The following is a 13489-nucleotide window of genomic DNA, read 5'->3' on the forward strand; positions in this document are numbered from 1 at the left end:
GGTGTACAAGGGCAGAATGGAGTTAGGGGTTTTGCCTTGATCATGTTTCAGTAAGAACCGAGAAGATGGTAAAAGGGGCGGAGGTGTGGCGTTGTTGGTCAAGGACAGTATTACAGTTGCAGAAAGGATGTCTGGGGACTCGTCAACTGAGGTAGTATGGGCTGAGGTTAGAAACAGGAAAGGAGAGGTCACCCTGTTGGGAGTTTTCTATAGGCCTCCGAATAGCTCCCGAGATGTAGAGGAAAGGATAGCAAAGATGATTCTCGATAGGAGTGAGAGAGACAGGGTAGTTGTCATGGGGGACTTCAACTTTCCAAATATTGACTGGGAACACTATAGTTCGAGTACGATAGATGGATCAGTTTTTGTCCAGAGTGTGCAGGAGGGCTTCCTGACACAGTATGTAGATAGGCCAACAAGGGGAGAAGCCACATTAGATTTGGTACTGGATAATGAGCCCGGCCGGGTGTTAGATTTGGAAGTAGGTGAGCACTTTGGTGATAGCAATCACAATTCTGTTATGTTTACTTTAGTGATGGAAAAGGATAGGTGTATACCACTGGGCAAGAGTTATAGCTGGGGGAAAGGCAATTACGATGAGATTAGGCAAGATTTAGGGAGCATAGAATGGGGAAGGAAACTGCAGAGGATGGGCTCATTAGAAATGTGGAGCTTATTCAAGGAAAAGCTCCTGTATGTCCTAGATAAGTATGTAGCTGTCAGGCAGGGAGGAAGCTGTAGAGTGCGGGAGCTGTGGTTTACGAAGGAGGTGGAATCTCTGGTCAAGAGGAAGAAGAAGGCTTATGTTAGGATGAGCTATGAAGGCTCAGTTTGGGCAGTTGAGGGCTATGAGGTAGCCAGGAAAGGCCTAAAGAGAGAGCTCAGAAGAGCCAGGAGGAGATATGAGAAGTTGTTGGCGGATAGGATCAGGGTAAACCCTAAGGCTTTCTATAGGTATTTAAGGAATAAAAGATGATGAAAGTAAGATTAGACCCAGTCAAGGATAGTAGTGGTAAGTTGAGTGTGGAGTCAGATGAGATAGGGGAAGCGCTAAATGAGTATTTTTCAGCAGTATTCACTCTAGAAAACGACAATGTTGTCGAGGAGAATACCGAGATACAGGCTAGGTGGGATTGAGGTTCACAAGGAAGAGGTATTAGAAATCCTTCAGAAGGTGAAGATAGGTAAGTCCCCTGGGCCGGATGGGATTTATCCTCGGATCCTCTGGGAAGCCAGGGAGGAGATTGCCGAGCCTTTGGCATTGATCTTTAACTCGTCGTTGTCTACAGGAATAGTGCCAGATGACTGGAGGATAGCAAATGTGGTTCCCCTGTTCAAGAAGGGGAGTAGAGACAACCCTGGTAATTATAGGCCAGTGAGCCTTACCTCAGTTGTTGGTAAAGTGTTGGAAAAGGTTATAAGGGATAGGATTTATAATAATCTAGAAAAGAATAAATTGATTAGGGACGGTCAGCACGGTTTTGTGAAGGGAAGGTCGTGCCTCACAAACCTTATTGAGTTCTTTGAGAAGGTGACCAAACAGGTAGATGAGAGTAAACCTGTTGATGTGGTGTATATGGATTTCAGCAAGGCGTTCGATAAGGTTCCCCACAATAGGCTATTGTACAAATTGCGGAGGAATGGAATTGTGGGAGATATAGCAGTTTGGATTGGAAATTGGCTTGCTGAAAGAAGACAGAGGGTGGTAGTTGATGGGAAATGTTCATCCTGGAGACCAGTTACTAGTGGTGTACCGCAAGGGTCGGTGTTGGGTCCACTGCTGTTTGTCATTTTTATAAATGACCTGGATGAGGGCGTAGAAGGATGGGTTAGTAAATTTGCAGACGACACTAACGTCGGTGGAGTTGTGGATAGTGACAAAGGATGTTGTAGGTTGCAGAGAGACATAGATAAGCTGCAGACCTGGGCTGAGAGGTGGCAAATGGAGTTTAATGCAGACAAGTGTGAGGTGATGCACTTTGGTAGGAGTAACCGGAAGGCAAAGTACAGGGCTAATGGTAAGATTCTTAGCAGTATAGATGAGCAGAGAGATCTCGGTGTCCATGTACACAGATCCTTGAAAGTTGCCACCCAGGTTGACAGGGCTGTTAAGAAGGCATACAGTGTTTTAGCTTCTATTAATAGAGGGATCGAGTTCCGGAACCAAGAGGTTATGGTGAAGCTGTACAAAACTCTGGTGCGGCCGCACTTGGAGTATTGTGTACAGTTCTGGTCACCGCATTATAAGAAGGATGTGGAAGCTTTGGAAAGGGTGCAGAGGAGATTTACTAGGATGTTGCCTGGTATGGAGGGAAGGTCTTACGAGGAAAGGCTGAGGGACTTGAGGCTGTTTTCATTAGAGAGAAGAAGGTTGAGAGGTGACTTAATTGAAACATATAAAATAATCAGAGGGTTAGATAGGGTGAGCCTTTTTCCTAGGATGGTGACGGCAAGCACGAGGGGGCATAGCTTTAAATTGAGGGGTGAAAGATATAGGACAGATGTCAGAGGTAGTTTCTTTACTCAGAGAGTAGTAAGGGAATGGAACGCTTTGCCTGCAACGGTAGTAGATTCACCAACTTTAGGTATATTTAAGTCGTCATTGGATAAGCATACGGACGTACATGGAATAGTGTAGGTTAGATGGGCTCGAGATCGGTATGACAGGTTGGCACAACATCGAGGGTCGAAGGGCCTGTACTGTGCTGTAATGTTCTATGTTCATACATGTCGAGGCAGGCTTGATGGCAGAGTGACCTAATCCTTGTCTTCTATCTATGGCTCTGTGATCCCAACATGGTACCCTGCATGATCTATCATCTCTGATAGTTGTGAGCTGGGCAAGGGACAGGAGGGCACTTCAACCAAGCAGACTGAAGAATCCTCGATGAACCACATAGCAATGAATTTTATTCTGCAGCCACAAGTGGGTTTGGCATGGCTCAGGGGTTATGAGCAACAGAATTGATGACACATTTTCTAACCATTAAATTCTGCATTCACTCAATCATATGTCTGTATGCATGCACCTCCCTCTGAAGAGGCCAGTTATAAAATAACATTCTGTTACAAGTAATGCCTCATGTAGGTCACTAAGCAAAGCCAACAAGAATAAAGCTCTTCAATTTCTGACCTTATATTATGTTCATCGTTTCTTGGAACTCATCAAGGAAAGCAATGGGGATTAACATTGGCAACATACATGGGTGAGTCAAACTCAGAGAAATATACAAATAACTCCACAATACACAAAAGTGTTTTACCAGGGGGTGGGTAAAAGGCTCGTTTGCAGCCCTTTTTCTAAGAAGTTAATTCCTGGTTCCGAACTTAGAAGCTAGTTCTCTCGAGTCCTGTACTATTACATTGGGATGACCATCCCTTATGCTGACACTGATTGGAACACAAATGTGGATAATGTAGGCAGCGATAAGACCAGCAAAAACATATTGCCTGTTGAGGCTACAGTCGAGTAGAGTCATATAGCAGAGGGCACTGGAGGGAGGAGGAGCCAAGCAGGTGAAGCATGGGGGGAGTACCAGAGGGTCAACAATGTGTTTGGTGAGGGGTGTGGGTGCTGACAGGAGCCATAAACCAGAAATTATGTGCAGAGAGTCGAGGAGAACTTGTTTTCCTCTGTGTGTGTTTGCCTGCACGCCATGAGTTATATCCCACAAAGTTGTCATTGGTTCAGAATCCCAATGTCTCCCCACCATATCCTTCGTTTATGTTGCAAGTGGGCAGCACAGAGCCCAATCCATGCCCACCACCTCTACGCACACAGACACACACACCATCGCTTGTTGAGAAAGTGATCAATGTTGTTAAGAAAACGAATACGAACTGTGCTAAGGCTCAGGCGACCTATTTCCCAACCTGTCAGCAACTCACCAGCGTGAAAGAGGTGAGTACATGGGAGGTGTTCTTCACTGGATTTGGAAAGGCTTTGGTCAGTGAAATGTTGTCTACTGTTAACGATAGATGGTTAGATTTTCTTATTAGAGATGGTCACTGCCTGGAGCTTCTCTGGCAAAATGTTACTTGCCACTTAACTAGCCTGAATGCCTATTGACATGAACTGCTTCAGTAACTTGGTACTGAACTTACTCTTCATAGGTAGACACTCAGGATTGAGGGCTTGCTTTCAATCAAATGCAATGGATTCTCGGATACTTGGTAAGTCCAATTCACAATGTGCAGTCTACGTCACACGCAGGGCAGTGGGGCTTGAAGGGTATGGTTAAATGAATTGTTGAAAGGTATGCATCCTTTCTTTGATACCTTAACCACAGCATTATTCCAACAAAACTATTCTTATGAATTTCCTCAACATGTACAATGCCCTCCTGAATGAATCTTCTGCATTTGGTTGGTGTCAAGGATTTTTGACACTCTTGGAGAAGCTTTACAGAGTCTCCTACCACAACTGAGTTCCATTTGAATGATATGTTCCACCCAGTAAAGATGGTTGAGTTATTGGTCAGCTCTTTGCTGGTCAAGCTGACTTGGGAGGGAACTCTAGGGCTGCCATCCTTTCCAACAGATTTGGAGGATCTTTCAAATTCATCTTTGGTGGTGCTTCTCCAGTGCTTTGAGGTGTCTACACTAGGTATCAAAAATCATGTATCAAGCATTTAGGAGCATAGAGATCAATGCTGCCCAGGAAACCTAAACTTTGTCTCAGGCTTGAGATGCTGGTGTTGAATACTGTGCAATCATTAGCAAATATCTCCTTAAGATGGAGGGAAGAGCATTGATGAAGCAGCTAGACGGTCAAGCCTTGGAATATTGCCCTGGGGGCTTGTTTTCTGCCAATTCTTAATTATTTCAAATTTGCTGGTGGTCCTTAATGCCTATATGTTTTTCACTGAATCTCAGGTTTAACTCTTTTGATAATGTTCAAACAAAGCCATCATGAGATCTGGTGCTGACTGGCAGATCTAAACTGAGTGTCAGAAGGAAGGTGTGCTGTTAAATGCTGCTTGATTGCACTGCTGACAACATGTTCCATCACTCTATTGATAATGGAGATTAGCGTAATGAGACAGTAATTGATCTGAGTGGATTTGTCCTGCTTTTTGTGAACAGGTTTTGCCTAGGCAAATTTCCACTTCATTGAACAGATAGCAGAGGTGCAGCTGTGCTATAACATCTTGGCTAAAGGGATCACAAAGGCTCAATATGTTGAGATGTTGTCAAAGCCCATAGCCCTTGCTAGGATCCAATGCCCTCGGTTATTTCTTGATATCGTACTGGGCAGGAATGGTTGCTGGATCTTCCAGGGTTTAGAACATTTAAAAAGAATAGGGAGGGGGGAAAAAGAGGAGGGGGTGTAGCACTACTAATCAGAGAGGGTATCACAGCTACAGAAGCTTCCATTGTCGAGGAAGATCTGCCTACTGAGTCAGTATGGGTGGAAATTAGGAACAGCAAGGGAGTAGTCACCTCGTTAGGGGTTTACTACAGGCCCTAAAGTGTGGACGCAGTAGGGTTGTTGTAATGGGTGACTTTAACTCTCCTAATATTGATTGGAACCTCCTTCGAGCAGAAGATTTGAATGGAGCTGTTTTTGTAAGGTGTGTTCAGGAGGGTTTCCTAACGCAGTACGTTGACAGGCCGACGAGGGGAGAGGCCATTCTAGACTTGGTGCTCGGAAACGAGCCGGGGCAGGTATCAGATCTTGTGGTGGGAGAGCATTTTGGTGATAGTGACCATAACTGCCTCACATTCTACATAGCTATGGAGAAGGAGAGGATTAGGCAAAATGGGAGGATATTTAATTGGGGAAGAGGAAACTATGATGCGATTAGACATGAGTTAGGAAGCATGGACTGGGAGCAGTTGTTCCATGGTAAGGGAACTATAGACATGTGGAGACTGTTTAAGGAACAGTTGTTGGGAGTGATGAGTAAATATGTCCCTCTGAGACAGGCAAGAAGGGGTAAGATAAAGGAACCTTGGATGATGAGAGCGGTGGAGCTTCTTGTGAAAAGGAAGAAGGTAGCTTACATAAGGTGGAGGAAGCTAGGGTCAAGTTCAGCTAGAGAGGATTACATGCAGGCAAGGAAGGAGCTCAAAAATGGTCTGAGGAGAGCCAGGAGGGGGCACGAGAAAGGCTTGGCAGAACGAATCAGGGAAAACACAAAGGTATTTTACACTTATGTGAGGAATAAGAGAATGGTCAAAGAAAGAGTAGGGCCGATCAGGGATAGCATAGGGAACTTGTGTGTGGAGACTGAGGAGGTAGGGGAAGCCCTAAATGAGTTTTTTGCTTCTGTCTTTACGAAAGAAATGAACTTTGTAGTGAATGAAACCTTTGAAGAGCAGGTGTGCATGCTGGAATGGATAGAGATAGAGGAAGCTGATGTGCTGAAAATTTTGTCAAACATTAAGATTGACAAGTCGCCAGGCCCGGACCAGATTTGTCCTCGGCTGCTTTGGGAAGTGAGAAATGCAATTGCTTCGCCACTTGCGAAGATCTTTGCATCCTCGCTTTCCACTGGAGTCGCACCTGAGGACTGGAGAGAGGCAAATGTAATTCCTCTCTTCAAGAAAGGAAATAGGGAAATCCCCGGCAATTGTAGACCAGTAAGTCTCACGTCTGTCGTCTGCAAGGTGTTAGAAAGGATTCTGAGGGATAAGATTTATGACCATCTGGAAGAGCATGGCTTGATCAAATACAGTCAACACGGCTTTGTGAGGGGTAGGTCATGCCTTACAAACCTTATCGAGTTTTTTGAGGATGTGACTAGAAAAGTTGATGAGGGTCGAGCTGTGGATGTGGTGTATATGGACTTCAGTAAGGCATTTGATAAGGCTCCCCATGGTAGGCTCATTCAGAAGGTCAGGAGGAATGGGATACAGGGGAACTTAGCTGCTTGGATACAGAATTGGCTGGCCAACAGAAGACAGCGAGTGGTAGTAGAAGGAAAATATTCTGCCTGGAAGTCAGTGGTGAGTGGGGTTCCACAGGGCTCTGTCCTTGGGCCTCTACTGTTTGTAATTTTTATTAATGACTTGGATGAGGGGATTGAAGGATGGGTCAGCAAGTTTGCAGAAGACGCAAAGGTCGGAGGTGTCGTTGACAGTGTAGAGGGCTGTTGTAGGCTGCAGCGGGACATTGACAGGATGCAGAGATGTGCTGAGAGGTGGCAGATGGAGTTCAACCTGGATAAATGCGAGGTGATGCATTTTGGAAGGTCGAATTTGAAAGCTGAGTACAGGATTAAGGATAGGATTCTTGGCAGCATGGAGGAACAGAGGGATCTTGGTGTGCAGATACATAGATCCCTTAAAATGGCCACCCAAGTGGACAGGGTTGTTAAGAAAGCATATGGTGTTTTGGCTTTCATTAACAGGGGGATTGAGTTTAAGAGTCATGAGATCTTGTTGTAGCTCTATTAAACTTTGGTTAGACCGCACTTGGAATACTGCGTCCAGTTCTGGGCGCCCTATTATAGGAAAGATGTGGATGCTTTGGAGAGGGTTCAGAGGAGGTTTACCAGGATGCTGCCTGGACTGGAGGGCTTATCTTATGAAGAGAGGTTGACTGAGCTTGGTCTCTTTTCATTGGAGAAAAGGAGGAGGAGAGGGGACCTAATTGAGGTATACAAGATAATGAGAGGCATAGATAGAGTTGATAGCCAGAGACTATTTCCCAGGGCAGAAATGGCTAGCACGAGGGGTCATAGTTTTATGCTGGTTGGTGGAAAGTATAGAGGGGATGTCAGAGGCAGGTTCTTTACGCAGAGAGTTGTGAGAGCATGGAATGCGTTGCCAGCAGCAGTTGTGGAAGCAAGGTCATTGGGGTCATTTAAGAGACTGCTGGACATGTATATGGTCACAGAAATTTGAGGGTGCATACATGAGGATCAATGGTCGGCACAACATTGTGGGCTGAAGGGCCTGTTCTGTGCTGTTATGTTCTATGTTCTATATCAGAAGGAGGCTTAGATGCACCATTCACTTCACACTTGTAGCTGAAGATAGTTACAAATATTTCAGCTTAGTCTTTTGCACTGGTGCTGGACTTCCCCATCATCTGGGATCAGAATAATTGTGAAGTCATTTCCTCCACTTAGTCGTTTAACCATTCAATTCCATTCAGGACTCAATGTGATAGAACTGCAGTACTTTAGTTTGTTCTATTGATTGCAGGCTCGCTGAGTTCCCTATTGAACAGTTTCCATTGTTTGTCATTAATACAGTGCTATGTTGTAGCTTCACCAGATTGGCACCTTACCTTAATCAGGGCATGCATTTCTGCACTCCTCATTGAAGCAAAGCTGATCCCCAACTTGACAGTGATGGTAGAACAAGGGACAGGCTGTGTGAAGGGGTTACTCAATATGGTTGAATACCAAGCTGCTGCTGACAGCCCAGTTTTGACTTGTTGGGTCTACTCTAAACCTATCCCATTTTGCATATTGACAGTGCTCCCCGTGATGGATAATATTGCAGTGTGGAGCTTGTCTCAAAGAAGATTGCAAGGGTGTCACTCCCACCATAATGCATGGATAGGTGCTCCTATGACAGATAGATGCATGAGGTCAAAGTAAATTAGGTTTCTTCTGCACTACATGCCAGAGCCCCAGGTAGTTATGTCCTTTAGTACTCAGCCAATTCAGTCAATAGTAGTGTGGCCAGACTACTTTTGGTGATGAGCATTGAAATCCCTTTCCCTTGCCACTTGTTCCTCCAATGCCACAGACAAAAAAAAGGTCAATCAACCAACCATTCCTTGAACTTGCCCCTTGCACTGCATTCAATTCCTTTTAAATCATTTAATTCCTGTCAAGTCACATCATCACGTACATTACCGAACAAACTAAAAGACCAGTTACGATCCAGCATCCAGGAACGGACGAGACCGGAAAGTGGTAAACGGAAGTAAGGGAGATGGCACAGAGTGGTGTGGTTTTCCTTGGAACAGAGGAGGCTGAGCAGGTAATGATTGAGCTGTATAAAGATATGAGAGCACTGGGAAGATGAGAAAAAACCTTTCTGGGTAGAGGGATCAACAATCAGGGCAAATATATTTAAGGTAAAGGGCAGGAGATCCAGAGGGGATGTAGGAAAAGCTTTTTCACCCAGAGGGTCAAGGGAATCTGGAACTTGCTGACTGCAAGGGTGGTAGAGGAAGAAATCCGCATTGTGTACCCAGCTCTTAATGGACAGTGCTGCTGGTTACAGAATTGCCTCCATGGTAAGACCATCCCCATCCCCACAATGAGTTATGTATCCCACCCAAATCCACAATCAGATAGCCAGCTTTTACTGGTTTGTCTGAGTATGTCATAAAGTCTCAGAGTCATAGAGTTATTGAGGTCAACAGCACAGGAAAAAAGCCCTTCAGCCCCTTGAGTCTGCATCAGTCAAAAACAAGGACCTAACCATTCTAATCCAGATTTCCAGCCTTGGTATGCCTTGGCATCACAAGAGCACATTTAAACTCTGTACCTACAATCAGATCTGGCAGAGCGTTGTGACAAAATGGGTTTGAGAAAACTATGTGAGAGTGTTCAGGCTTTTACTCAGTAGAATATCCAGTAGGTTCTGCTATAATGGAATAGTTGCATTACTGTGCAACATCGCATTAGAGAAATAATGAGGCCAACGGAGAAAGCGGAGTGAGGGGCAGACTACCGAAAAAAAAACTCAAAAACCTAACTCAAAGGATAGCACAACTTGAATAAATGTTTAATTCATTTCTAATAATGAAATAAAAGCAAATTTAACACTTTACCTTAAAAAAATGTCAAGATGACTTAATGGGGAGGAGGTTGGACTGTACCTTACACAGAATGTACTTCATGACAAAGCCCACAAAATGAACACGTGATGTCGGCACAGGGCTTTTTTGGCATTAACACTGCATGTATTCAGGACAAAGCCTGTGAAATGATCATATGATATTGGCGTGTACTCCCGCATATACTGATGGAATCGCATTATAGCCAACATAAGTTTGCATTCTAGAAACAGTGTTTCCCTATTCATCGATTGCATTACAGCCAATTCACACTGACAGAACACGTATTATAGCAGAAGCGACTGTAGTTAAATATGCCACTGTGTCTCAGAACAAACTGATTTTAGAAAATAAGACCATCTCAGTTTTATCTGCAACAGTCTTCCAATCTGGTGGTTCTTCCAGCTCAAATAAACCACTAGTCAGATCAAGGCTTTCATCTTAAATATAGATAACAAAATGTGAAACTGAGGAACACAGCTGGCTACGCAGCATCAGAGGAGCAGGAAAGTTGGCGTTTTTTGGATCGGGACGTTTCTTCAGAAATGGGGGTGGGGGAGGTGAAGGGAGATCAGAAATAAATAGAGAGGAGGGGTGGGGCTGGAGAAGGTAGGTGGGATGGTGATAAGTGGGTGCAGGTAGGGAGCAGTGGGGATTGGTCAGTGAGTCATTGGTCAGCGGATAGATGGGAGGGAAGCTGGACAGGTTGTGCCAGGTCAAGGAGGCGCGGATGAGAGGGAGGGTTAGTCATGGGATGAGGGTGGAGGGTGGGGAGATTTTGAAACTGGTAATATCCACATTTAGCTCATTGGGCTGTAGACTCCCGAGGTGGAATATGATGTACTGCTCCCCCAGTTTCCAGATGGCATCATAGAGACACTAGGGGAGGCCTGGGATGGACATTTCACCCAGGAAGCGGGAAGGAGGAAGTTGAAATGGTTCGCAACCGGAAGGTACTGTTGTTTGTCACGAACCAAGCATAGGTGCTCTACAAAGCGGTCTCCAAGTCTCCGCTTGGTCTCACCGATGTTGAGGAGGTCACATCAGGTGCAGCGGATGCAATGGATCACATTGATGGATGTGCAGGTGAACCCATGTCTAATGTGGAAGGTTTGTTTTTTGCCTTGAATGGAGGTGAGGGGGGAAGTGTAGGGGCAGGTGTAGCATTTCCTGCGTTTGCAGGGAAAGGTGCCGGGTGGGATGGGGCTAGTGGGAGTGTGCAGCAGGTGAGGGAGTCATGGAGAGTGTGGTCCCTACGAACAGCAAATAAGGGTGAGGAGGGAAATATATCTTTGGTTGTGGGGTCGGATTGTAGGTGGCAGAACTGGTGGAGAATGATACATTGAATACGGAGGTTGGTGGGGTGATACATGAGGACAAGGGGGGGTCTGTCTTTGTTTTTGTTGGGGCAGAGGTGTGGGAAACGCAAGAGATGTGGTTGAAAGCATTTTCGACCACTGAAGGGGTGACGTTACAGTTCTTGAAATAAGAGGACACCTGGGATGTTCAGGAGTAGAACGCCCCATCTTGGGAGCAGACGTGGCGGACGTAGAGGAATTGGATGTAGGGGAGTGCATTCTTGCAGGAAGGTGGGTGAGAGGAGGTGGAGTCCAAGTAAATGTAGGAGTTGGTGGGCTTGAAATAGATGTCAGTTTGAGGCAGTCACCAGAGATGGAAACAGAGAGGTGCAGGAAGGCAAGGGAGATATCAGAGATGTCCAGGTGAATTTCAGGTTGGGGTGAAAGGTGTTAGTAAAGCTGATGTTCATCTTCACTAGGTTATAAAGAACACATATAGTTATAATTACGTTTATTTTTAAAACCCCAAGTGTATCTGTTGACCACTGCAGATGCTTGGTAAATAACTATATCTGATCAAAATGAAATTAGTTAAATACCATTTGACTGCGAGTTGACCAAATACAGATTATGTGAGAGAAGGAAGAAGGTCACTGTCACTTCAAACAGCTTCATCTTGGCTCGAGTTCCAATCAACCTAGCAAACAAAAACAGGAAACATACTGAAAATATACTTCAGAAATCTTTAGGTTGTTACCACACTTTCAAACCACACCTCCAAACTCTTCCAAAATTGTATCTTGTTGGAATTTTATGGTTCACATTTAGAGCCTTTGGAAAGTTTACCCTGTGACAACCAGTAAATGATGCAAATGGCTTATTTTCAGCTTTTTGCCATGACTTTCTAATATTGATTAAGATGTACGAGGAAATACAATGGACCGGCTGTACCCCATTAGGATCGGAAAGATTACTTCTGATCCTGATAAGATACAGAAATGGACACTTACTATAGTTCTCCCCTGCAATAGTGTAATGTTTCACAAGGGTGGAGAGGGGTCAGCTATATCAGCAGCAAGTGCTGCTCTCTGTGATTTAAAGGTCTTGCAGCTAATTTGAAAGCTACTGAGGAAAGTTACTTGTGTCAGGTAAGCATGGCAGAGAGTGACAGGTGCGCTAGGCTACTGGGTGCCAGCTCCGTGAGAGGTGGCAGCGTCCCAGGTCAATGGCTCAAATGATTAGGTTGTGTCTGAAAAATGATGGGGAGTGAAATCAGCAGAGAGTCGGTGTCTATTCAATATATACCCAGCAATTACAGTAAGTTTTAACCCTTAAACTTCCCTACAAAGCTGTTATTCTCAAATGAGTCTAAAGTCCTGAAAAATCATTTGGAGAGGAAACGTTTGCATCTGCTACCCGGTTAGTGACTTGTATATTTTCTGAATAAATATACAAGCTAAATCTGGTCCGATATTGTCTTTTTTTTTGTTTCATGCGACAATTACGAAGATCTGAAACAAATGCAGGGTAACCAGGGAACTGAAAACAAACAAAACGTGCCAATCTGAAATGGGAATGGTAAATATTTTATTCCACTCAGATTTTGTTCCGCAGATTAAATATTCTCTCGTTTCGAATTAACTTCGAATACAAAATGCTTACGAATTTGTTTTAACCCACATGTTCTTAACGCCTTCCACGTGAAAAAAAATCCGTCCTCACTGCACTCAAAGTAACTCTTCAGTTTCTCCCGAAATTAAGTAGTCAGCATTCTGCAATATTTTGTGTATTTCTTCATCGAATGTCCCAAAGATCACAACCCAAACTGAATCCTCCTACTGGACTAAATACAACCGAATGCAGCATGCAACTTTTAGGGTTAAGTCGCAATTTTGCATAATTAATTTTTTAAAAGTCCTCCAACAACGAAAAAGTGAATAAAATAGACAAAGTGAGTGAAAATCTTGCTACACGTTAAAAAGCAATACATCTAGCAAAGCATCAGAGAGCATCATGTCACGTACCACACAAGAAAGGTCCATCAGCCAATTCCGAAAGCCCCTTTGGAGCTTCCTTATATTAAAGTGTTTGCACCCCCGCCGCCCACCCCGACTTCCGGCAGCATCTTCCCTTGAGCTCAGTTTTCCGAGTCTATCCCATTTTTGGAAAGCGAACGAACCCAGGGGGTTTGCAGTGGAGGGAAACGAGTCCCCAGATACGCGCCAGCACGGCGCGCCAATTTATTCCAGAGAAATGAACAAAAGGCACCGGCTTGGAATATGCATAGCCTGAGGTTGCCAGCAAGCGGACAGAGTTCCTACTAGTAGTGCACGTCGATGGAAGGGTGAGCCGGGAGTTTTGGAGATGGATGAGCCAAGTGCAGAATTCTGCAAGCGCCAAAATGGCCTTTTGGAATTTCAAGGCTCAACTGACAGCTTTTGCA

General features: G+C 44.6%; 1 protein-coding gene across 1 annotated transcript in view; it reads right to left on the reverse strand.

Moving 5' to 3' along the window:
• The window catches only part of LOC125448763 (collagen alpha-6(VI) chain-like), a 169036-nt gene extending 155910 nt beyond the window's left edge, over positions 1 to 13126 (reverse strand). Inside the window, exons 1-2 of the mRNA XM_059652815.1 lie at positions 13071 to 13126; positions 11646 to 11743 (exon numbers count right to left, since the gene is read on the reverse strand). Of these exons, the coding sequence (XP_059508798.1) occupies positions 11646 to 11721 (76 nt within the window). The 5' untranslated portion in view covers positions 11722 to 11743; positions 13071 to 13126. The remainder of the gene's footprint in view (positions 1 to 11645; positions 11744 to 13070) is intronic.
• Positions 13127 to 13489: the final 363 nt, after the last annotated feature.

The sequence above is a fragment of the Stegostoma tigrinum genome, chromosome 2 (assembly GCF_030684315.1).
Source record: "Stegostoma tigrinum isolate sSteTig4 chromosome 2, sSteTig4.hap1, whole genome shotgun sequence".
Taxonomy (NCBI): Eukaryota; Metazoa; Chordata; class Chondrichthyes; order Orectolobiformes; family Stegostomatidae; genus Stegostoma; species Stegostoma tigrinum.